We start from the raw sequence: 25,546 nt of genomic DNA on the forward strand, positions 1-25,546 counted from the left end.
TGCATTTTCTTGTTTTTGTTTTTTTTTACAAAATTTCTCAATTTTCAGTCAAGTTTTTTTTTCAAGAATTGCTTACCCAGATGTGTTTTTTTTGCAATAAATTGCAGAATAGTAGGTACTAGGTAGGTATCACTTTTTGGCCAATAATTCCCAAAAGGCTCTGATTTTTGCTAAGATCAACTCCAGTCTTGCTCGGGGCTTCTTGCTTTTTGCCAAAAAATTGTCAGTTCGTTGTTAAAACTTGAAATTGGAAAAATGTTTCGTTTTTTTTCCACAATAAATTAGTCCAAATTTTTTAAAATTAAAAATCAGATTGTTTTTGGCCATTTTTTTCTGGATTAAAATGTTTTTGTTTTCGTATTTTGTTACTTTTTTGGTGAGGTACATTTTGGGTAATTTTTCAAGCTTCTTCGGTTACTTATCAACGTTACTTTTTTTTTTGGAAAAAATTGAGGACGAGCCCTGCATTTATTTTCGTTTTCTTCTTCTAACCTAACCTATTTGTTCATTACTTAAAATGTCGATTATTTTGAATTTTTAACATTTTTCCACGTGAATAAATTGTTTGAATAGGTAGGTACCTATTTGATTTTTTTTTCATGCTATTGTATATTGTATTATTTGACCTGACTGACTATTTGGATTTTTGGAACTTGGAAGGCGAAGATGTCGATTTTAAATTTGATATTTGTACCTACAGTATGTTTGTTTCTTTTTTGTCTCGTAAAATTAAAAATGAAAATTTAATAAAAAATTTTGCTATACTTGAATTGAACACGTCAAAAAAAAATGCACTCCATCCACCTCTGACCTGACAAAACAGACTCCGGCGATTTCCCCCCTGGTCCCCTTACCCTTCACGTTCTGTTATCAGTAAGTAGTTGCGTTTCAAAGTCAGAATTTTCAATTTTGAAAATTTTCATTTTATATGCCCAAAAATCTACACAATTCCATGAAAAGATGATGACTGTATCTTTATTTCGTAATATTTTGTTACGTGAAGCCAGATCTTCGTGTCTAACGTGCAGGTAAACTAGATAATTTTCCTATCAAACGAAATTCAAATTCGCTCGATTGGCACTTCATTCGTGCTTCATTTCACTCTGAACTTGATTATTTTCCAGAACTATTATCCCAAGACGAGAAAAAAGTGAAAACACGTCCGATGTCGCACCGTTCAAAGATGACGAAGATCTCAATCCAAATGCGCCCGTCAGATTTTCCACTAGTAGAGCTTCTAAATGGAAAGTCCAATATAAAGCTATGATTAACGATCCGGAATCGCTAGAAAATCAAGATCAAGCATTTCGTCACTTTATGTATTATTTTTCCATCAGCGGGCTCGTTATTTATGCGTTACTGCGCGGTAGAAATGAATGGGACGATGAACAGGATGTACCATTGGGTAAAAGAATACTTATGCTAAGAGAGTACCAAATGCACAATGAATTGCAATCAGCTCTAACCAACAGAGAAGACACTAGCGAAATTAAATTAGAATTAGATAAAATAGAGAAAATGAAAAACGAATATTACGAAAAATAGTTTATTGTTATGTTGTAGTTTAGCTCGTTTTACGAATACCTTACTTTATTTAAGTATAAACAGTTTCAAAAAATAATAAATTTATTATAAAAAGTACAAAAAACTGGAATTTAACAAATTATTTCTTCTTTTTCGGAGAAGCTTGATTAGCAGAAGGACAAAGATTCAGGTTGAGACATTCGTTACATTTTGGCCCAACTGGTTTACAAATTTGTTGACCGAATCCAACCAACAACAGGTTTATCTCGTGCCACAATTCTTCAGGTAACCATGCTTCTAAAGCTAGTCTAGTTGCTTCTGGAGTTTTTGTTGGTTTTGGAAGCCATTTCAAGCGATTTACGATTCGATGAACGTGAGTATCCACACCTGAGAAAATATAAATCGAGTTTTCGTAAGGAATAAAATCGAAGTAACTTGATAGATACAACGTGTTGAACTCACCAATACCACTGACTATTCCCCAGGCACTTTTCATACACAAATATGCCATTTTAGGACCAACTCCAGGTAACGTACAAAGTAATTCAGCAGTGTTTGGAATATCACCGTTGTATTTTTCTTTGAGAATTTTCGAGGTATCTTTAATGTACTTTGCTTTTGTCTGAAATCATTCAAGTACGTGATTACTTTCCATTCTGTAGCAAAATTAGAAACTCTTGGAAGTGAACTTACTTTCCAAAAACCAACAGGGATGATAATTTTACCCAGGGTAGCTTCATCAGTGTTCAAAATATTATCGATGGTTAAACCGTGTTCTTTGAGACGTTGCATAGCTGCAAATGTTACTTGATCTTTCGTTTGACTCGACAGCATCAGAGAGATTAACGCATGATAACGTTGATCCTGCAATTACGATGAATACCATTAATAAAATTCTATATTTTCGTTAGCTCTCAATTCAAAATACACTACCTTTTCAGAACTTTGCTCATTGATGCATTGCTCACAGCCCATAGTATCAACCGGTGCATCGAAACTTCCTCTCATTTTTCTTATATTTTGCAAAACTTCTTTCCAATTTGGAGGGGTCCATTTTTCCTCGGCAGTTTTGAAGTACTCGGATTTAATTTCAGCGGCGTTTTCTCTGGCATCATCGTAAGATATTTCGACGTTTTTCTTACGTTTTCGGGTTGTTTTAGCTGCTGCTGGTGGCGGTATTAAAATATTGGCGGTTAAATCCACTTCGGTCTTCTCTTCGTCGTTACCGGTGGATTTTTTGCTACGGGTTACTCTGCCGGAGCTCATAATGAGGCGAATTGAATACTTTATTTCTTCAGTACATGCCTTGGAAATGCTGAAAATTTTCAGCATTTAAAAAATACGGTATAATTTGTAGCCGATCTGGAAATGAAATAATGAAAATGATTTTCACCTGAGATAATCACTAGGTTTAATCTTCGAAATAGAGTTCTGTTCACGATTTCACGTTCTGGAATGTATCGTATCGCAACGAGTATTCAATACTTTCAACTCTCAGAAACGATTATGGAAGTTGAACAATCGAACCTCAACTTTGATATTCTGGAATTCTTTACAGCTGAAATATTTTCAAAAAAAATCAAAATTCAAAATGTGAGATTTTCTGTAAAGTAAAAGCTAGAACAAATCGTTCATAGTGATTCACATCCGCGACCGAAAGAATCAATCAAATCGTAAATACTGATAACAAGAAATGAAAAGAAAACACCGCCAGTAGTAACACAATTTTCCTTCAATTTCCAACCAAAAAATCTATTAAATTAGTTAATAGTTAATTTCCAAAATGAATTTCTCTTCGGAAACCATCCTCGGTTTGAAACGTCTCTGTAACCCTTCTCTGGTAAATGATCAACACTTCAACGAATTAGTCGACAGCTGTATTCGAGCTGTTCAAACGGACGAACTAGCCAATAAAAGTAAATATCCAACTTCCAATTCTTACAATTTCTGTTATTTAATAGAATTTTTCACGCAGATAAATCAACCGAAGGCAAACTAGACGTTATAAAGGTGGCCTATGCTTCGTTGACCGTTCTACTTACTGAAGCCGCTAGACATGGAGTGGATAGTGATATTCTGAAAGATATCTTGGAAGGATACAACCTGAATCAGGATAGAATTTCATCCATTGTCGAAACTTATGGGAAAAATAAGCTGCAGGTGGAGCGTAAGTTGATGCGGATTGGTACCAGTTTACCTCATATTGTCGAAATACATTGGAGAATGGATTACACGATTAAAGTAAATTTTAATTGCATTTTTACACTCGCTGTAATGTAACGTACAATACGAGTTATTTCTAATGTATGTCTGTCAATTTTCCCATTTATTTACAGTCGAATTGTAACAAGCAATACATTCAGCCTTTCTTTCATATACAGTTAGTCACAATTACTTCGAATAATAATAAGAAAGTCATCAGATTCGTGTGCTCGGTGCAAAATCTCGAAGAATTAGTTTTCCAGTTGAAAACCGCTACGCGACATATGAATAAATTGGTAACCGGTGCTTTGAAATGATCATCATCTTTACTCGATCTTTATTTGTTATTCGTTGCTGTGTATTTATCATATTTTCTTTGTGATGAGCGTTGTGTTCATTTCTCAGCTCGCAATTTTGCATTATTCCATTTTAATCAAACTATTACAGAGTTTACATGTATATTTTTCTATATTTACCATACGTATATTTTTATATCATTCGGGTGATAAATAGTTGAGTAGTAATATCTAAAGATAGAGAATGAATGTATTCGGTTCAGATTTTCGTGGAATCTTGGAAGATTATTTTGGATTTTCATGAAAAAAATTATGAAATGTGTGACCATCTTGAGGGAAAATTATTGGATCTGGACATTCCATCGATCCAATTTCACTAATTAGATAAGTTCTGGATTCAATTGGAGAGGTTTGGTGGCTCTAAGCAGTCCTGAAGTAGATCCTTCTGATATTGATTAAACCGGATTAGATTTAATAACTATTAAGGTCCGAATATTCTCCAGATTCTATTACATCTGACGAAATTAGATAAGAATCATATTAAGATCTGTTCAGACCGGATCAGATACGATCATTTCCCCCTTGAGATGCCAGAGTAATACATATAGGTACGTAAGTTCTCTATTCCTATTGCTCATAATTATTGTGATATAGTACATATTTTATATTATTATTCGTGTAATTGAATCGAAGAGTGTACCATATTTATTTACTTTTTTTCTGCGTTGAATATAATGATTTAATCATACATTTCGAATACATCATCATTTTTTATTTTGTTTCGATGATGCTAGATTTTAGTCTATAGTCCAACCTGTAAAAAGTGTCAAGTTCGCTTGCACTTTTACAGTCCGTAGATATGGGTCTTGAATTTCATAAAACACGTAGGTATAGGAATAAGAATTTTAGATTTGTTGTAGTATTTAGAGCTTGAAATTGGGTGATGATTTTCAACATTTCTGAAAAAGCCTAAGGTGTCATGGTACCTATCAAAATGGGTCTAAATTTCGACAACGAATCGAGAAATTCAGTCAGAGCTTCTTTGTAGCACTTTTGATGTTTTGAAGTACGTATTTTGAGCTCAAACTTGAGTGCGTAATGATTTTTGGAATTTTTGGTAAAGTGTTGCGCTCCTCATCAAAAGCCTAACCTATTAAAGTCTAGTTGGTGGAGAATGAAATGGAGATTATACACGAAAAGAAATTCAATTCTACATATTTTATAAAATATTGCTTCAGATGCAAACAGGGAAGGATAGAATAGGTCAGGGTGGGATGCTCGATTTTCGCTAATTTTTAATTCTTCCCCTGTCTCGTCATTTTCGGAACATGCTATGCACGTTGTGCTTTACCAACCCCCGTACGTCGCGCGCAGCCGCGCACCCACACTACACCTGTTACTACAACGAAACCGTTTAGCGTGTTCGTACTCGTACTACTCCGCGCCGCTCATTCCAGTGCGTACGTCGAAGCTTTTACGTCGCGTCCTTCATGTTGCAAGTAGCACTGTTGCAGTTTTCTTTTCTTTTATTCGTTAATGAGGTATTTTTAATTATTATTTTATTAAAAAGTTTCGTAAAAGTGTATTTGAACACAATCACGTTTTATTTACTCGATGGCGATCGTGTTTTATTCGGGAAAATTAGACGAACTAAGTTCGTAGTGTCGCCTATTGTTCTTCATTCGATTGTCAATGTCTGCAAAGTACGCGTCTCCGTCGTTTCCGGTATTTATTTGTGAATTACCTGATTTACATGGAATATTTTTCGTCGGTAACTGTGTATAGAAGTGCGTAAATATGTAAAAAAGTTCGTTCATTACTTATTCTTGTATGTGTGGGTGGCTGTAAAAGTGTAACGGTCATTCGACTTCGCGAGATCGCAACTTACATTGTACTTACGTTTCGGAATCTACCTAACGATTTGTCTATTTTGTAATGAAAATGTTTTGATTTCGTATTTCGTGGTGTTTATTTTATGTATTATTTTCGCAAGAAGTGCGTGAATATGTAAAAAGTTCGTACGTCGTTGTGTAGGTGGCTGTAAAAGTGTAACGGTCATTCGCCGGTAGTGTTTTATGTCAACGATCGACGTCTTTTTTGCTTGTGTGTTGTTTGGTGTCCAGCGATCTGCCATGTAACGCTGCAGTTTTACGTTCATTTCTCTGTTTGCTTCTGTTAATCGGTGAGTACTTAATACTTACCTATATTTAATTATTGCTCGAATATGTTTTAAATGTCCGTGTATTGTACGTACCATTTGTACCTACCTATTTCGATGCCTGAATGTCGTTCGTGTGGTTCGTGTTTTATTCTAAATTTCCACTGTGTGAAATGACGAAATCGTACGTTCCTACAAGTGAATTTTCTTCGCACTTACTCGTTTTCGAAGTTTCGATCTAACAAGGGAACACACCCCCCCCCCTAACAATCTCCGATTGGAATGAAATTTGGACTGGTGTTTGTGTAAAGAGGACATCGAAAAACCGCCATCCCCCAATTTTCAGCTACTCGAGTTGATTTTTCGATCTTTGGCGAACGTTTGAAGTTTTGTTTTCGTAAGTAAGGCCATTTCACTCAAAAAACATGAAAAAATTACAAAATACTTGTCCATCTTTGCAGTGTATCAACTTCCGGGTTCCGGGGGGCTCAAGTTTTTGGCCGTTATTGGATCGTTATTCGTGTGTGATCTTGTGTATGTGTGGGTGGCTGTAACGGCCGTTCGACTTCGCGACGTAACGGTTTTTCCAATTTTGAAAAATTTTGATATACCTACATAGTACAATACCTGATCGACTAATACTGTCACAGGCCGTTCGGTCAGGATACAGAACTTTTCACCATTTTTTCTCATATTTTGATATTTTCTGTGAATCCGAAAAATAGCTGTTTCTCTCCAGTATATGTGATTTTGAGCATGCTGAAATTTTGCCCGAAGGGTCTTTGCTTGATAGGCCTACCTAATTGACTTCTACTGGCAAGAAAATAGCAAGAAAGCAAGAAAACACAGTAGAATAGAAATTCCTTCGAAAAACAAGAAAATTTCCGAAGAATTCACATCCAAAATCTCTAAAAAAAAAATTGAAGTTATCCCACCAATTTTGAAAAATGTTCAGATCAGAAAAATCGAATCCTTTCATTGAAATTGATATTGTTCTTTTTTTCGAATTACGAGTACAAATTTTCCAAAGAGTTTACACTCGCTTCGCTTGGACTATTCAAAAATCAGCTTTCGATAATTTTAAGAATTCAAAACTTAAACAGGAAAATTCCAGAAATACTCGTAATAAGTACTCAAACCATTTGAAAAGTCTGAATTTTTTATTTTTGATATGTACTATTGTGCTATTATGGTGAAAATGTAAAATGAAATACATTCAAAATTATCGTTTTTTGGACCAATTTTTTCGGAAAATTTTGCTCTTGCTTCGCTCGAAAAGTAATTTTACCTTCATTTTGATAAGATAATTATTCATTATGAAGGGTTTTCAGAAAATTATCTAAAATGTGCAGGATATTTAACAGGTAGTGAAAAAGTAGCGATTTTTGGCTAAAAAGTTGTGAAAATTTGAAAAATGTAATTTCAACGGATGAATACGTCGGAACCATACATTTTCTTTTTTACAAGTAGACTGGTGAATTTTCGGAAACTTTCGCCATCGCTTCGCTCGGGCATCATTTTCTTTCTTTTTTTAAGAAAATGATTGTAATTAATTGAAAGTGAGATTTTTGACTCGACTGACAAAATTATCAAAGATGGTTTTAAAAAAAGTGATTTTTTTTCATAAAACTTGAAAAAGTCAGGGAATTTGGTCGATCTGGAAAAGTCGGGGAATTTCAGAATTTTCAGCATTTTTTACTCAAAAAAGTCAGGGAATTTTGTGAAAGGTACTTCAAACAGATTTTTCCATTTCTCATCATGAAAAAATTTAACTTACCTTCGGTTTGCTCAGGCAATTTTTTCGCAAGTCGTTTTTGTCAAAAATTGCCAAATTTCTATAAGTCTTGCTTTTTGCAAAAAATTTTAAAGTCTTTCATTATGTTAACTTATGAGTTATGAGTATCATTGAAAAATTTCGCTTTTTAGCAGATTTCGTAAAATGTTTCGAATCACCTTTTTTGCTAAAAAATGGCTAAGGAGCTGCCTTTTACTGAAATTACTGTTGAAGTCTCGTTTTTTTGTCAAAAACAGCAGAAAGTTTCGCTTTTGGCCTAAATTGTCTAGAATTTTCTTTTCTTTTTTTTGCGAAAAATTGCTAAAGATTGTGATGTTTTTTGCATCCGAAAACTCATTTTCTTCCAATAACAGTTTTAACGTGACTTTTCTTCGCTAGAAAAGTGCTAAAAAACCGTTTCTTTAGCTTAAATTCTCAAAAGTCTCGTAATCATTCCAGAAATCGCGGAAAATTCTCAATTTTTGGCCCAAAATTGTCGAAAAATTTGTTTTTTTTCAATTAAAAAGTCGCAAAATATTTGTGGTCCAAATTTTTAGCAAAAACTGAGAAAAGGCCTCTTTCAGCAGTAATTTTCAAAATGTCCAGCTTTTTGCTGAAATTAAACACGTTTTTATACTGATGTTCAGCATGTTAAAATTTTGATTTTTGTGGGCAAAATGCATGAGATGCATTCCCCTCCTCACTTAACTTATGACTTCGGTTCGTCTTTGAGTTTAACTTTTTATTTTGTTACTGTTTCGTTTTTTTTATTAAGTTATGTATTATTTTTCCATTTGAGAATTTAAATCACTTCCTCGCTTCAGCGAATAAATTTTTGAGAAAAACCTGATCTATGCCAGGCATTGTACTCGGTTACTTTTTAAATATTTTGGTTACTAAAAGTTACTTTTTCCGAGTTTTTTTTCACATGTTTCCTTTTTTTTCAAAATTATTACTTACTACTACTAGAATTCTTGAAATAAAAAAAATTGATCTTATTTAAAATGGTCTCATTGCTTTTTCGCGTACGAATTTTATTTTTCCATATTTTTGATGATTTTTATTTTGATATTATTTTTCTTGGGCTTTTCCTAATTTTTTCAAGTCTTTATTATTATTTTTGAATTTCTCGATGGTTTTTGGTGGATTTTCTCTTGTTTTGATTGATTTTTACCGACATCTTAAATTTTGGTGTTTTTTGTTACAAAGTGATAAATTATTTTGATCCGAATTTTGATGATTTTTTCGCCTGCATTTTGCTGAATTTTATCACCTCGAGTTCTCACTCCCTTAAGCTTTTATGATTTTATTGATTAAATTTTAGTCGGGGTTTGCTTTATGATTGTTTGGATTTTTTGTGAGTTTTCTTTTTCCCCGATTTGATGATTTTTCTTTTGAATTTTTGTAGATTTGTCCCAATTTTGACGGGTATCATTCTTTTGAATTTTTGAGTTCTCTTTTTTTAGTTTTTTTTGATGATTTGATCACCGAAATTTCCATTTTTTTTCTCATCAAATGTTGGCGATGTATCTCCAGTTTGGACAGACTTGGTATCAACTATGAATTTTCACGATTTTATAGTTTTGTCCTCAATTACATGGTCGTTTCTTTGCCATAATTTTGAATGATTTTTTTTTTAAAACAGTTTTTTATACGAGTCTCGTGGTACAAAAAAACTATGTAGTTAATTTCTTGGCTTACATTTCTGTGAAATATTGTGATTTTTCTTCTTTTTAAAGTTATGATTTCCTTTAAATTTTGACCATTTTTTCTAGGAAGGTGGGATTAGCTTCTTCATGATTTGATGAGTTTGTTTTTTTCATTTTTACTTTTTGTGGTGTACTTTTTTGCATTTTGATATCTTTTATTCGTTGATTCCTCTCTCCTTCCGCCTTCACATCCCAGTTATAGAGAAGAGTCCTTCGGATTTCCTCTCTCTTTGAAGATTTTGTTTCTCAAGTTCAAATTATTTTTCTCTCTTGAATGGTCTTGTGTTTTGCTTGAAATTTTTCGACGATTTTTCTCAAAATTGAAAAAAAAAAATTTCGAATCGTGGGCACTTTTAATTTTCTGTTATAAATTCTCAGTATATTTATTCCCGAACTGAATTTCCAAGAGTTTTCCATTTTCATAATTTCCATGATTTTGTGTTGAATTTTATTGATTCGTTTTTTGCCTAAATTTTTGTTTCTAAATCCAACGAAACCTTTTTTCTTGAATTTTTGTGATTTTTATAAAATTTTCTCATAATGTTGCTCTAAATTTTAGTAATTTTTTCTGCTTAAATTTTTGTGGAATCCCCCCTTTTACAGATTTTTTCTTGAGTTTTTAGACTTTGTTTTGGACATTAGGACTTGATGGTTTTACATTTATTTCAAATTTTTTGAGGGTTTTTTTGTTTTTTTTTTCGCGTTCCATTCTTTAGAATTCCTGTACAATAGATTTTGTTTTCCGATTTTTCGACGATTTTCGCAGAATTTTCCTGACGTTTCTGCAATTATGTAGTTGTTCATCTTTTAATCGAATTTTCATTCCGGAATCCTCGTGATTTTTTTCAACTTTTCAAATTTTCGCAGAATTTCTCTAATTTTTGGAGATGTTTTCTCATTTTAAATTTCGCTCTTCAGTTTTATTCTTAGGGGCTTGTGATTTTGATTTTGAAAGAAGATCACAGGGAGGTTTTTCAACATTAGGTATTCTTTGACTAATTTTTTTCTCTCCAGGTCTTGATCTTTCCTTTGCTTCCTGTGTTGGTCGACCATTTTCTCTCAATTTCGGTAATTTTGTTGCATATTTTCCATTTTAATTTTTTGAAATGTGTGTTAATTTTTGGCAGGTTTTGATGTATTTTTCTCGTAAATTTGTGGATTTTTTTCGTATTCGAGTTTTTAAAATTATTTTCACAAATCACTATTTTCGCGAATTTGGATTACAATCTACATACTTCGCTCCTCTTTATCTTTGATTTTAATAAGTTTCCCGTTCTGAAATAATTCTTCTCATTCGTGAATTTTTTTATAATTATTTTTTATTCTTTTTCAGCACTTGAACAATTTTTTCCATGAAATGCTCGCTCAACATATCAAAATTTCTGCAATTTTATTATTGGTGTTTTTAATGTTCAATTTTTTTAAAAATGATTTTGTATAAAAGATTGAATTTTGTTCCTTCCTATTTTGGTGGACTCCCGCCTCTCTGTTTTGACCTTTCGCTAGTTTTTTTTTAGCGTGGTTTTTATCCAACTTTTGTGTTTTTTGAAAAAACTGCTATCGAGATTTTCGCGTTACGTTTTTTTTTTTTTTGGTAAGAAATTCGATTTCTAATGATTATTCTGTATCCGGTCGACAGTAGTACATTCAGTGGATTAGGTATATCAAGCATAGACCCTTAGGCTAAAATTTCAACTGATCAAGTTCATTTGGTGAGGAGAAACGGCTATTTTTCGAATTCACAGAAAATATTAGAAAAAGTGGTGAAAAATTCAGTTTCTTGACCGGACGGCCGGATCCGGCCAGTGATGGATCAATCGATTATGTATCTAAAACACTGTCTTTGGCCAAAATTTGAGCCCCTAAAGTTGTTAGGTTTCCTTCGCGGATTTGTCATTCCACTCTCCGCACCCGCACTCCAAGACTAGTCAAGCCAGTTGAAAGATTGTTGCTATGTGATAATTCGTATTTACGGCAAACTGGGTCTGCAATTTATTTTACATCTTTTTTCAATGACTCGTGTAAATATGGCGACAGATTGAACCTCTACTGAATTTTTCGTCGACCATTTTGCACTGATTAACAGATCAGTACGTACCTATGTGAATTTGTTATTGTACTTTTCACCTGTTTTGAAATCAATATCATATATGGACAACATGGCATCATTTTCCGACTGCTTCTATGTACATATTTTACTTTTAAATATTTTTTACGAGGGAACGAATATTATGAACTGGTACCTACTCTTCAATTTAAAGAAAATTAAAGCTAGATCGATACAGCATGTCCTTTTGAGCCTCCGTAAATTTTTGAATTTTTGACGAATTTTTAAAAATTAATAAACTTTGAACAAATTGTTTGAAGGACGATTTCTAAACTTTTTAAAAATGAAATACCTAGGTAAGTATACATTTTTTTGGGTAAAGTGAACTGATGTGAGTAATTCCTCTAATTCAAGTCCTGCACATCAATAACTACCTGTTTGATGTTGTTCATTCTGAAACATCCATATCCAGAAATTTAAAATTGCGTTGGAGGGGCCAAACATGAACTTTAGCACCTTGTTACTTTGGTCACTACGCACTGGACATCCTCTCGACCAGTTTTAGGTGATTATTGCAAGATTCCAGGAATTTCAGTTCAAAAGGGAAAATTTTTGACCAATTTTTAAATTTCAGAAAAAAAGAAAAAAAAATTAAATTCTCAAAGAAGGCATTTATCGATATACGCACATCAGACGATGTCTCATTGTAGTCATTGTAAAAGCCACTCGAGATTTATACCTTCAACGAAGACTTGACTTTTTAAAATTATTTTCTGGAATTCATACGAATTGGCCAAGAATTCACTTCTGAACTGAAATTCCTGGAATCTTGCAATAATTATGTAGGTACCTAAAAATGGTCGAGAGAATGTCCACTGCGCACTGACCAAAGTAACAAGGTGTTAAAATTTACGTTTGGCCCCTCCAGTGCAATTTTAAATTTATGGAGAAAATTGAAAAATCACTGGAGGCTATCAAAAGACCAAATTGCGGTTGTTATTAAGCCTAGTGATTGAGTACATAGACACGACTGACAATATTTTGCTGAAAACCCGCCCATTGTGCACATTTTTTGAGAAGGCCATAGGCGCTTAAGAGGGGTAAAATGACCCCGAGAACTTTCGGTGGGTAGTGAGTACTATCGAGGAACTTCTGCGTCGAAAGTTTCAGACCTCCACTCACCGTTTTTGAGAACCCCCTACCTCCTCCTCCACTGAAATTGCAATAAAAAATTATTTTCTCAGCCCCATATGCGAACAGATTTTTTAAACTTTTTAGTACGTTGTAGACATCCATTAGAGGCATCTCCAGAAAAATTTTAAACCCCTCTCCCCTCATATTTATCCCTCAAAATCGCGTTTTTAACTTATTTTATGCTTTTTAACATTGAAAATTGCGAGGTACAATTTTTGAAATACGTTTCTTGAATGTATTGTTGACCCCTGAATATATATTTTTTGCTTTGGTGCGTCATGATGAAAAATTGAAAAAACGTGTCGAAGGGAGGTAAAGTGAGAATTTTAGAGCATTGTCTATCAATGATAATACCGCTGAACACGATTATATGACAACAGATTTCTGCTACACTCATCAAGCTCCTTCCAGGGCAGGGTGTCCATCAAGCCTGGAAAACTTGGAAAAGTCTGGGAATTCGGTCGGTCTGGAAAAGTCAGGGAATTTTGGAATTTACAGCATTTTTTACTCAAAAGTCAGAAAATTTTGTAAAAGGTTACTTCAAACAGATTTTTCCATTTCTCATAATGAAAAAGATTAGCTTCGTTTTGCTCAGGCAATTTTTTCGCAGATCGCTTTTGTCAAAAATTGCCAAATTCTCAAAAAGTCTTGCTTTTTTGCAAAAATGTTTGAAGCTTTGCATTCTGTCAACTTTGAGTTATGAGTATCTACCTATAATTAAAAATCTCGCTTTTTTGCTAAAAATGGTTAAGAAGCCTTGTCTTTTACTGAAATTATTGTCGAAGGTCTCGTTTTCTGTCAAAAATAGCAAAAAGTCTCGCGTTTAGCCTAAATTGTCGAGAATTTTCTTCTTTTTTTTGGTGACAAATTTCTCAATTTTTGGCTCAAAATTGCCAAAAAAAATCGTTTTTTTTTTCAATCAAAAAGTTGCAAAATATTTGTAGTTCAACTTTTTTGGGAAAAACTGGGAAAAGGATTGTTTTGGCAGTAATTGCCGAAATGTTCTGCTTTTTGCTGAAATTGAACAAGTTTCATCTATCGAGTTTCATTTTTAGATTTTGAATTTTGATTAAAAACGAAAAGTTCTGTATTTCTTGGTGATTTTTTTTCTGCATTAAAATGTACCCATGTTTTTTCACTTTTTTGGTTACTTACTTTTTTGAGCTTTTTAGGTTACTTAAGTCACTTTTGTTCTATTTTTCGAAATGTAAATTTTTCAAAACGTTTGCCTTCGCTTCGTTCGGATCATTTAACATGCTCTTTCAAAACTTTAGAAAATATAACAATTGAACCGAAAAATTACAAAAATAATACTCAAACCTGAAAAATGCGAATTTTTAATAGGTATGTACAATTTATGTTTTTCAAAATCATCACTCCCTTTTTAAAAATTTTGATATCATAGATTGAGCTCAGCACGTTAAAATCTTAATTTCTGTCGCAAATATTACAATTTTTTTGTCAAAACAAGACGAATGAAAACTCCCCCTTCTAAAATTTGTTCAAAACGCATCTGGTCAATTGTAGCTGAAAAAATCCAGGAGGTGAGATCCGGGGTAGAAAGTTGGGAAAATATGGCGAAAAAAGTCGAGAAAATTTCAGTTTTACCCCCTCTCCCCCACGTTGTATCACTTCGCCATGCCTCTGTCAATTTCATGGAGTCTTCAGTAATTTTTCAATTCTCCCCAGAAACTTCAAAGTATAGGTACTCTGGGGAAAGGCCATGAATTGAAATTCAGCACTATGTAATAACTTTTGTTCGGTGTGTATTGGGTACCCTCTAGACCGTTTCGTTTCATGTGGTTGCCGCGAAATTTAAGGAGCGTCGCACAGTGGTCCAAAATAAAGAAGTAGCGGCCAAAATTCAAAAAATCCGCAGATTGAAGAAGTCTCAAAAGTTGATAACGAATACGCAGTAGTTTTCCACATTATATATTCCACATTCCTTTCTGTGATTTCAAACACTTTTCCATTATTTTGCTTGCCTACAGAAGTGAATGAATTGAGGTACCTCAAAATAGTCAAAAAAAACTGCTAACTACAAAATGCTGTAAAACATGTCAATTTCAATTTTTTTCCAAAACTGTATGGGTTTATATCAAAATAAGTATGGACGTTCTTGAATATAAAAATCGTTGATTCCATTTTTTAAAAAATATTTTAGTTTCTACCATATTTATCACGAAAAAACTCATTTTTTTGCTATTTTTGAGGTAAAAGTTTTTCTTTAAAAAAACGCAAGCTAGAGCAGCGGGAAATATCACATCCCTGGGGTACTATGGCATCTAAAGTAAAACATCCTTGAAAAATTTGCTGCCCCAACATGCCCCATTTGAAAAAATTGCTATGCAGAGTTGCAAAGTTGCATAAATGCTGTTTTTCCTATTTTTTAAAAAACATTTTCAAGTGAAAAATTACTACGGGAATATGAATACTAAAATTGACTTTAGCGACCCAGAAAAAACATATTTCAATACCAACCATCACAAATTTTTCAAAATTTCATGTTTTGCACCACCCCCTCCCCCTTTGAGGGCTAATTTTGAGGTTATGGGAGAATACCTAAATGCCAAAATCGACTTCAGCGACCTAAAAAACCCCCATATCCAAAATTTAACGGATTTTGCACCATCCCCTCTCCCCCCTTGAGGGCTCATTTTGAGGTTAGGGGTAAAATAAATGCCAAAATCGACTTCAGCGACCTAAAAAACCTCTGTAGCCGAAATTTTACGGATTTTTCTTTAAAATTCAATTTTTGGCCGCTACTTCTTCATTTCGAACCACTGTGCGTCGTTTCAAAATTAAATTTTTGACCAATTTATAAATTGTGATCTGTCACGAAAAAACCACGGCGATCTATGATTCGTAGGTCCAAAAAACTTGGACCACTTTTGACCACAAGGGGTGCCAACATAACCTGACATTTTTTTTTCAAAATCAGGGTTGCCAAAGGCCGATAATCGAAATTTCCCCAAATTGATTTTTTCGCTTTTTTTTCAATTTTGCACCAAAAATTTCGCGAAAACTACTAAGAATGAATAATTAATATAAAATGAAGTTATTTATTGAGTTTTTCAATTTTTTCAAAAATTTTGTTCAAAGTGAAAAGAGTTGATTTTTCCAGCTTAAGCCTCATTCAAATTTCAATAAAATGGCACTAATCCACCAAATGTGGGCCGATTGCCCCAAAAATTTGCATGTCGACTCCCCAGACCATACTTTTCAAGAAAATCTCAAAAAAACATTTTTTAAACTTTTTTTGTAGTTGCTCTATTTTTTTAACCTTGAATTTAGGGTCAAAAGAATCGTTCGCGAACGTTTTAACCACCACAGGCGGATTCTGCACACTAAGTACTACCAATATCCATAAAAAAAACCAAATCGATTTTTTGGACACTAACCTGGTTTTCTCGTGACAGATCACAATTCTAGAAAAATGTGAAAAAATCACATTTTGAGAGAAGGTATTGTAACAAGCGTGGTTTTCCGAAAAGATCTCGTTTGGTGTCTCTAGATAATCACTCGACTCGAAAACTATCTCAATTTGACATTTTTGGAGCATCCAACGAGTTTTCAAATTTTTTCGGAAATTTCAAATCGCTCTGGAGGCCCCAAAAAGATGAACTTGCGATTGTTTTTAGGTCAGTGAGTGTGAAAATACATCAGACGATATCTTTCCGGGGAAAAATCCACTCGTTGTGCGAATTCTTTGAAAATTTGAACTTTTCATATTTCAAAAATTCATTTAAACTGGTCTGCTAACTGCTGGAGGCTTCAGAATAGCCCGAAAGCAAAACTAAATAAGGTACCTATTTAGTTGTTGATTTTTTTTGGGGTGTTTTTAATTACTTGATTATTACAATTACACCCGTCGTGTGAGATTTTATATAGAGTTGTTAAGGTAAAGTTTTTTTTTATTAGGTCTAAGAATTTTCTAATTTCAAAGGGTCGTTTGGTATGAATGGGGATTTTTCATCTACAGGGATAGTCTGTGCTGATATAAGGAGGGACAGTGAAATAGTAAGTGTGGACAGATAGAAGTTCTAGCAGGCAGAACTGGCATGTGGGTTTTGGGGCCTTTTCATACAGGTGATTGTGGGTGATTTTTGTGCGGCCAATTATAATGATTTTTTCCTGCCTATTTAGTTGAGATAGGTTTTTCCAAGGCTGATTGTGAGTAGTTTTTTTGTGGTGAAAGAGCTTGTTTGATGTTTGGAGGGACCCAAAGTTTTGCCATTTCTTGAGTGTGTTTTGGGTGAAGATAGATTTAAGGTCGTCAGCTGTGATGAATGTGAGAGGAGGAAGAGTAGTGGCGGATTTTGCATTTTTATCTACAATTTCATTTCCTATGATTCCAACATGGCTGGGTACATACATAAACTAGATGGAGTAGTTTGAATTTTGTAAATCAAATACAGTTTTATGAATATTTTGAATTAGGGGGGTGGCCAGAAAATAGATTTTGGGTAGCAGTTAGTGAGCTGAGGGAATCACTCTGAATTAAGAAAGACTTATTTTCTGATTCATAAGTGAGTATATCACAGAGGCAGTGGAAAATAGCTGTGAGTTCGGTAGTGTAGATTGAAGAGCAGTTATGGATTTTAACATTTGAAATTTTATTACATTCTGATAAGAGTTCAAGATAGTTTTGTTTTATTACTAGTGGAGAGTTGCTATTTTTTGAGTAGTTAATATGTATTTGTATTGACTTGAGGAGGCTTGAGGAGCCAAGGGGGATATGATATTGGTTGTTGGATGAGTGTTTTATGATATACATTTCATGAAACAGTTTGAAAAATGAACTTCGGCACTTAAAATTTTGGTTACTGGGGTTTTGGAATACGCTCTTTCGATTTGCTCGGCTTCGTTCAAATTGGAGAGTTTCAGCTCGAAGAGTTCCCTTGTTACTCAGTTAGTAGATGAACTTAATTATTATAATTACCCAGTGATTTACACATTTTTTGTTATATTGACAGGTAATTAGCCGCGTGAACGAGTCAAGGAAAGAAAACGCTTTGAAAAATACTACGAAATAAAAAACAGCACTCCTCGTCAACATCGAATTTGCTCGTTGTTTTCCAGTTAGCTTCAAAATTAGCTCATCGGCATTTAAACAGGTATAAGTATACATAATTGAAATAGTTTGTGTGTAGTATTACTTAAGTATGTATGTACTTACCTATATTAAGTGGATAATCAACGATTTAATTACGTATTAAAGTATTCGTTACATCCCCCCGCCCCCCAAACATTTTCTTTCAGTTATGTTGAATTTCTGGGGAAGTATTTTAAAGAATGGTTGAATCCTAAGCAGAAAATTTGATTGCATTTTTTCTTCAAAATTTGTAGAAGTTCAAAATTATTTGATTAAAAGAGAATGTGAAAAATTGGTGAATTTTTGGGAAATGGTGAGAACTACCTATCATCACGATCAAGATTCTGATACAGCGTGTATAATAACTTAATAAATAAGATGGGGCTAAGGAGGTTTTCGTGTCTATAGCTTTCTTCCGTAAGCAACGACGAAGCAATTATTATCTATTATTGAAAATTATGTGATAGGAAAGAAAATACGTATCTAGTAGGTTCCTAATTCTGTTATTTGGGCAAAATTTTGAAGGTTGACGATTGAATATTCCTGGGGCATGCAGGACATGCTTGTCAAGCAATTTCATGGCAAAGTTCAGAAGCTGTATTTCTGAATGGGACAGGGGAGTTGAATATCTCTTTCAAAATTTGTAGAAAGTGTTTACATACTATCTATTCAATTGTTGGTCTTCTTCTCTGTCACATTGTTTTTAAAGACGTTCCACTATTCAAGTAGTGATTACTTACGCATAGTAGGCTACGGTATCTAAGTTGATATCTAATTAAAATAAAAATTTATTTAACATAGGTAAATGTATCATTTTTTAGCTTTCCACTTTTGGACGTTTCTACCTGAATAACTACTGATCATTATACGTATCTACCAGTTCTGGAAAATTCAAACACTTACCTATTATCATCCACTATTGAAAATCTCAAGATATTACTGGACAATAAGGTAAACAATATTGTTGATACCCATACTACATAATTGAATAAATGCGTGAATAGAATATAATATATTTGTACCTATTTTTAAGTATTTAATAAATAAAACATCTTCTGCTACTTACCATAATGAAATGTTCTCTTTGTCCCTTTTATAGGTTTGTATTGTACCGAGTTCAACATTACGATGAAGAATCATTTCGAAATTGGATACTGTCTACTTGAACATACAAATTCCATACATTTGGAAGTACGAGTAATTAGAAAGTTTTATTGGAAGTACCTGCTTATAATATTGGTAAAATTACGAGAATTATTTTATGAAAAATTCAACGTTCATTGGTAAGTGATTTATTTCAATTTTTATATTCGGACTTGCGAAGGTATGTGCTTTATTTTCGTAATTTGTAAGCAAAATTAACACCCTTTAACCCATTGCAAAATGTTCTGACTTTTTAAAAGTATTTTTTTACTGATACAAAGTGTTTGAAAAATTTCATTCAAAAATTCAATTTGTTGTTTTCCAAATCAAAGCTCCTTTTAGATATGAAGCAGGAATTTCTAGAACTATAGATAGGTATACGTAGTACCTACCTACCTATATTTTACAGAGCACATTAGCATTGATGAAAAAGTGCCTTATATTTTATACCAATAATATAGTATAAGTTGAATATGAATTGATTTTGATGACCCCCCCCCCTTTCCCCATCTTCAAATCCAAAATCTTCTAAATGGCAGATCAGAGTTTCATGAGGCAATACTTTTCAAGAAAATTTTAGTACCTATCCCAGAAGTATGTATTTTAGAATTCTAGGAGGGGAATTGAATTTTCCAATTTTATTTTCATTCAAAATTTGTAGAAGTTCAAAGTTTTTTGATGAAGTGAGCCTGCAAAAAATTAGCGCCATTTTTGGAAGTTGTCTCGAATTGCCTCTTCATCGGATTCGGCAGTCTGCAATGAGTCAAGGGTAAAATGAACGGTTCTCGGCAATTTTGAATTATTTCTCTTGCTTCTCTTGGAAAATAGATCTCAAAATTTGTCGAAATTGTTTCATTTTCTCAGTTGATATACCTATTGCTTACGCCCTTCAGTCGTGCAGGTTCTCTCTTTCCAATCTTTGATTGCAAGTTTAGATCCTAACCCTTTCATGTTCTATATTTAGGTATTTTATTCCTCGTCTCATTGTGCAAATTATTTGTTGGATTTTGGAAAGAGATTTATAGGTTCTGTGATGCCAAATTTTGGTACGAAGCCTGTTGTACCAATCCTCGAATTGGTGTACAAATTCTCCAGCTGTCGCTGGCATCTGCGTCGTAGGTAATATTTAATTGCTCATCTTGAAACACGGGAGATGACCGGATCTGTATGTAGTTGGTTTGTGGCTTCTTACAATGCCGAATACTAAAAATAGTATCATAGGCCTGTAATTGTGATGTTATTTGTTAATTGTTTCAATTTGTCAGTTTCTATTTGAATCGGTGTGTACTGTGTAGCGTTTAGTTCATATTCGATGATAAGATTTTCTTTCGTTTCAAAGTTAATATTGGTAAGCCTACTCTCTAAATTTGAAACAGTCAATTTTCACTGCTTAGCAGTCACGACATTTTGCCTTTTTAAAAGCAGTAGTTTTTGACTGAAAAACAGTAGACAATCTACTGAATTGGTCAGTCAAAATGATTTTTTACTGACCAATTCAGTAGATTTTTCACTGTTTTGCAGTAAAAAACTACTGCTTTTAAGAAGGCAAAAATGTCGTGATTGCTAAGCAGTGAAAATTGACTGTTTCAAATTTAGAGAGTAGGTATGTGATGATTCATTTTGCTATTCTTCGGTATAGAGAGATATTCAGATATCCTGTAACTTATTTCATTTGACTGCCAGAATAATAGTGTCTTACTCTAGTGATAAAATGGACGATTCTTTGCAATTTTGAATTATTTCTCTTGCTTCGCTTGGAAAATAAACCTCAAAATTTGTAAAAAAAATCGTTTCATTTTCTCAGTTGAATAATGTACCTATTGCTTCATTTGGTCCCAGTTCTCTCTTTCCAGTCTTTCATATGCAAGTTTAGATCCCAACCCTTTTATGTCATATTTAAGTACATATTTAATTAGTTGTCTCATTGTGCGATTATTTGTCAAATTTTGAAAAGACGATCTAGGTACGGTTCTGTGATGCCAAATTTTGGTACGAAGCCTATTGTACTAATCCTCGAATTGGCATACAAATTCTCCAGCCGTAGCTGGCATCTGCGTCATAGGCGATATTGCTTATTTTGAAACACGGGAGATGACCGAATCTGTACAGTCGGTTCGTGGCTTCTTACAATATGCCAAATACTAAAAACAGTATCATAGTCCTGTAATGTAATCGTGATGTTAATTTGTTTTCATTAGGTATATTGTCAGTTAATAGACATCTTTTGGTTTCATGTTGTTGGTTAATGTGTTCCTACGTACATTATTTCGAATCATATATGGTTGTTGTAAATAATATTCTTCAAGAAAAGTTGGATGATATTTTGTAGTTTACAGTAGTGTTTGTTTTCAGTCAGGCCATCAGCTGTTTCCATACAAGGTGTCTAGACTTTTTTATTTGTCATTTTCTAAAAATTGCTCTAACTTGAAACAGGTTCACGAAATCGATCAACTGATGAACATGAGGTGGCAAAAAAAGAGAATGGGAAAGTAAGGAGTTGAGAATTGGTTTGTACTAACATTGCATTTTGCATTATGATTTCTGAATTTTTGGTTGGGAATGAATTTTATGAATTGTTTTGAATGATTACAATTATATAAGTCAACAGATTCTTTCCCAAGTTTCCATACTGTTTTTGATCGATTTTCTTCCATGTTGTTTGAAAATCTGGCATTATGTCAGAAAGTCAACCTGTATACTCTGTCGGGGTTTTTCCAGGTCTGTAAGCTGTCCCAGGGCCTCTGCGTTGACTATCTGTCGGGGCTGCAGTCTGCAGGGATTTTCTAGTCACACGGATATGTTTGCAGAGGGTCTGTCGTCCTTGAATTGCTGCACCAGTGATGAAGAGATTCTTTAAAATTGAGTCCGAGTCTCACGAGCCCGAGTGCGGCCTCACGAGTCCGAGTCTCCCAAGGAGGAGCTCATTGCAAAAATAGCGATGACAGTTCTTCTTGAGAAGTCCCTTCATGAGTGTCCAGAGTCTAACTTTGGAGAAAATCGGCGTTTTATGCGAGTCCGAGTCTCACGACGCCGAGTGTGGCCTCACGAGTCCGAGTCTCACAAGTCCGAAATTATTGCTGGTGTTGGCCATTCCGGTTGCTCAGTCTACATCTGTTCTAAACAGTCTGACTGGTCAGTCTCTGTATGTGCTCAGATTGCTGACTTATCAGTCCGCAAGTTCCGCTTTTACGGTCAGCCCAGGCTTGGTCTGCTCAGGCAAGTCAATGCAGATGGAAGTAAAGTCTCCTGTCCAAGGAAATTTTAAAATCTGTATATTCTGGGAAAGAATGGAGTTGACTGTTGAGGAATGGTTTGCATTCAAAACGAATTTGATATGGCTTCTGAATTTTTGCAACTTTTCAAGAATTTGATGAATCATTTTTTGTTTATTTTTTAAAAACGGTATTCTACTTTTATAAATGATAATTTTTTCATAACTAGGAATGTAATTTGTGTAATGGCATTTCCTATTTCTCAGTGTTTGAGAAAGCTGTCCCATCTACTCTTAGATCCTAGAGTTAAGTACATACCTAGGTACATAATTATTAATTTAAAATACTGTTGTTTTTTTTTTGGTCAACATTTTTATAACATTGGTCCCTCACCCTCAGCCTCATTATCTGTCAATTTTTCAAAGTACAAAGATATACCAACATTTTATAGGGTCTGCTCAATCAAGTCAACACAGATAAGTGTGATAAAAAGGGAAGTAAAGTCTGTGGTGCCGGTTACACACTTCCTAGTGGTGATTTCAGCCAAGATTACTTGGAGGGAGATGTGCCATTGTTGGTGGGTGTGGTGGAAATTTGTGGTGGCGAGGGTCTTTCGGGTCTCCAGGCTCCCTGTCGCTGTTGGGAAAAATTTTTCCTGAGGGTTAAAATTTTCCTGATAATGGTTAAAATTTTCCTGATGATGGTTAAAATTTTCCTGATTGTTGGACGGCAGAGTGGGCTCTCGTTGCTGCAATGCTTTGTTGCATTTGCTTGCGGTGACATGTTGAACTCTGGGTATGATTTGTTGTCATTGCTGCTTGGGGGTTGTGTTCCTGTGTACTGCAGTCTCAATTCTCAATGGCTCATTAGGCTAATATAATAAGAAGATTAAAATTAATTACATCAAATTAGTATCTGAAAGATCTCCACCCTACCAAATTTTGGGACAATTTTTTGTAATTTCGATCTATTTTGGGAACGCCTGGAAAGCTAGAAACCGGAGATTTGCGCCAAACGTAACGTTTTGAGATACATATTCAATTATCTAGATGAAAAAGTTTAGTTGAGTTTCCTGTATATTCGTTCTAAATGGCAGATCAGTTTTATGAGGCAATACTTTTCGAGAAAATTTCAAGCATGTTAAAATTCCTCAAGCAGAATTACATTTTCCAATTTTCATTCAAAATTTGTAGAAGTTCAAAGTTTTTTGATGAAGTGAGCCTGCGAAAAATTGGTGCCATTTTTGGAAGATGACTTGAATCGCTTCTTCATCTTCACTGGATTTGGCACGGCTTGCGATGTGTCAGACGGACTCTCGCCGGCTGTTTCCATACAAGGTGTCTAGGCTTTTTTGTTTGTCATTTTCTAAAAAATGCTCTAATTCAAACAGGTTCACGAAATCGATCAACCGATGAACTTGCAGCAAAGAAAAATTCCCTTAAATTGATTAATTCATTTTAATATGTAAAATGCTCATCACTTTTCAAGAGCATATTACGTATTAAGTATTTAGAATAAGATAGGAAAGTTGATAATTAAAATGAAAAATATTTTTACATAATAATATTGTGTTATTTTTCAGGAGCTGTTTCCCACCCACTGATGACTGACGTCCTCAAACCAAACTGAATTACTCCTGGAAAATTCAAATACATTCACATTCTCATGCTAATGAAAATCTTTAGATACCAATCGAGGTAAACTATGCTTTCATTCTTATAAATACGCGTATTAAATATACTTAATGCAATTTCAATATTCAGTAAATAAAGTACCTACCTGAATAAAATGTTTCTTTTTGTAGGTTCGCATGGTAGCAATTCCCAACCACCTACGTATATAATAAAGAATTGTTTCGACTCCGAGATCTGAATGTATGAATTCAATATCAGTAATTATTAGAAAGCTGTAAAATTTAATAATTTGGCAACCTACCTGCTCATTGCATGCATGGAATTACGACTTATAAAGATGACAATCGTTGTCGGTGAGTGTTTTTTTCAATATTCTTGTAGAAGTTGTCTTTCAACTTGATGAGTCAGAGATGGTAAACAGATTAACTTGGGGGAAAAGTGATGAATTTTAAAATGAAAATGAAGTACCTGGCAGCTTTATGTAGAATAACAATTATTATTTGTCGGCAATAATACCGACAATGAATTTTTCTCAAGGTGCTAATTTATGAAATTTGTTCATCTGGTTTGTTCATTGTATCTTATGTGTTTGTTTTAAAATTTTATCTTTTTTTCATGTAGGTCCTATGTGGAAACAGTTGATGGTTAATTTCTCGGGAAAAAATATTTTAAAAGCGCGAATATTCGTACGTAACACATTATTGTACATCATACGAAACGATTTCTTCAGTGAAATGTGATAGTAGATCATCTAATCTAGATATCGAATAATGTAATATTAATTTTCATTTTGTAAAAATGTTGATATTGTTTGGTGATTTGAAAATGTATTTTGTAGACCCACTTCATTTTGTCATTCCCAATTCCCAAACAATTCTGTATGCCATTATGTGCCTAAACCTGTGTTAAATGTACGTAATGTACGTACTACGTAATATGTATCTTTTAAGTTGTAATGTAGTATCCGGATACTTGAGTAGATTTAAGCAATAGGTTAAGTTGGTAATTGTCATAGGTACCTATTTATTTCAATTACCGATGTATTCGCGATCATACTCATTGTTATTCATGTCATGTTTAATTGTTAATGTAAAATGTTCAACTAATATTTTTTTTGACAGCAGAATAATTAAGAAGATTCGCAGATCATGTAGATCTATTGATGGCAGAAAGGTAAGTGGATATTGAGTTACTTCGAATACGCGTGTTTTTTTCGAAAAATTGATTGAAAAATTTTAGCATTAAGAAAATGAACCAAAATTTTCCCTTTTCATGTTTTTTTCCTTAAAAAAAGTCGTACTTACTGTAGGTATTTGGTGATATAAAATTGAAAAACTTATCTACTTTAGATGTTCTGAATTTTGTTTTTTTGAAAAGTTTGGCTTTTTAAAAATTTAGATATTATGAATCCCTTTTCATTTGGTAATTGAATGAATTCGAATGCTATACTAATATTTTTTTAACAGCATAGAATCATAAAGATTCATAGATTATGTAGATTTATTGATGGTGGAAAGTATTGAGTTGGGTAATTTGAATACAAGTGTTCTTTTTTCAT

General features: G+C 33.7%; 3 protein-coding genes and 1 long non-coding RNA gene across 4 annotated transcripts; 3 read left to right on the forward strand and 1 right to left on the reverse strand.

Moving 5' to 3' along the window:
• Positions 1 to 844: 844 nt before the first annotated feature.
• Positions 845 to 1,648, forward strand: LOC135838690 (uncharacterized). Its single transcript, XM_065354423.1, has 2 exons — positions 845 to 1,028; positions 1,125 to 1,648. Exons 1-2 carry the CDS (start codon positions 961 to 963, stop codon positions 1,543 to 1,545), a joined length of 489 nt encoding a protein of 162 aa, XP_065210495.1. The 5' UTR covers positions 845 to 960; the 3' UTR covers positions 1,546 to 1,648.
• On the reverse strand, positions 1,531 to 3,120 carry Nthl1 (Nth-like DNA glycosylase 1). Its single transcript, XM_065354421.1, has 5 exons — positions 2,918 to 3,120; positions 2,458 to 2,839; positions 2,218 to 2,388; positions 1,987 to 2,146; positions 1,531 to 1,911 (listed from the first exon to the last, which is right to left on the reverse strand). Exons 2-5 carry the CDS (start codon positions 2,788 to 2,790, stop codon positions 1,664 to 1,666), a joined length of 912 nt encoding a protein of 303 aa, XP_065210493.1. The 5' UTR covers positions 2,791 to 2,839; positions 2,918 to 3,120; the 3' UTR covers positions 1,531 to 1,663.
• A 73-nt stretch (positions 3,121 to 3,193) lies between these two features.
• LOC135838689 (COMM domain-containing protein 3) lies at positions 3,194 to 4,781 on the forward strand. Its single transcript, XM_065354422.1, has 3 exons — positions 3,194 to 3,440; positions 3,500 to 3,765; positions 3,861 to 4,781. The coding sequence occupies exons 1-3, from the start codon at positions 3,308 to 3,310 to the stop codon at positions 4,041 to 4,043; spliced, it is 582 nt and encodes a 193-aa protein (XP_065210494.1). The 5' UTR covers positions 3,194 to 3,307; the 3' UTR covers positions 4,044 to 4,781.
• A 519-nt stretch (positions 4,782 to 5,300) lies between these two features.
• LOC135838691 (uncharacterized) lies at positions 5,301 to 25,234 on the forward strand. Its single transcript, XR_010557466.1, has 7 exons — positions 5,301 to 6,204; positions 17,881 to 18,021; positions 18,821 to 18,950; positions 19,099 to 19,282; positions 23,937 to 24,051; positions 24,159 to 24,341; positions 24,610 to 25,234. It is a non-coding gene; the product is annotated as an uncharacterized LOC135838691 (long non-coding RNA).
• The last annotated feature ends 312 nt before the right edge of the window (positions 25,235 to 25,546 follow it).

This window comes from Planococcus citri, chromosome 3 (assembly GCF_950023065.1).
Source record: "Planococcus citri chromosome 3, ihPlaCitr1.1, whole genome shotgun sequence".
NCBI classification, from domain to species: domain Eukaryota; kingdom Metazoa; phylum Arthropoda; class Insecta; order Hemiptera; family Pseudococcidae; genus Planococcus; species Planococcus citri.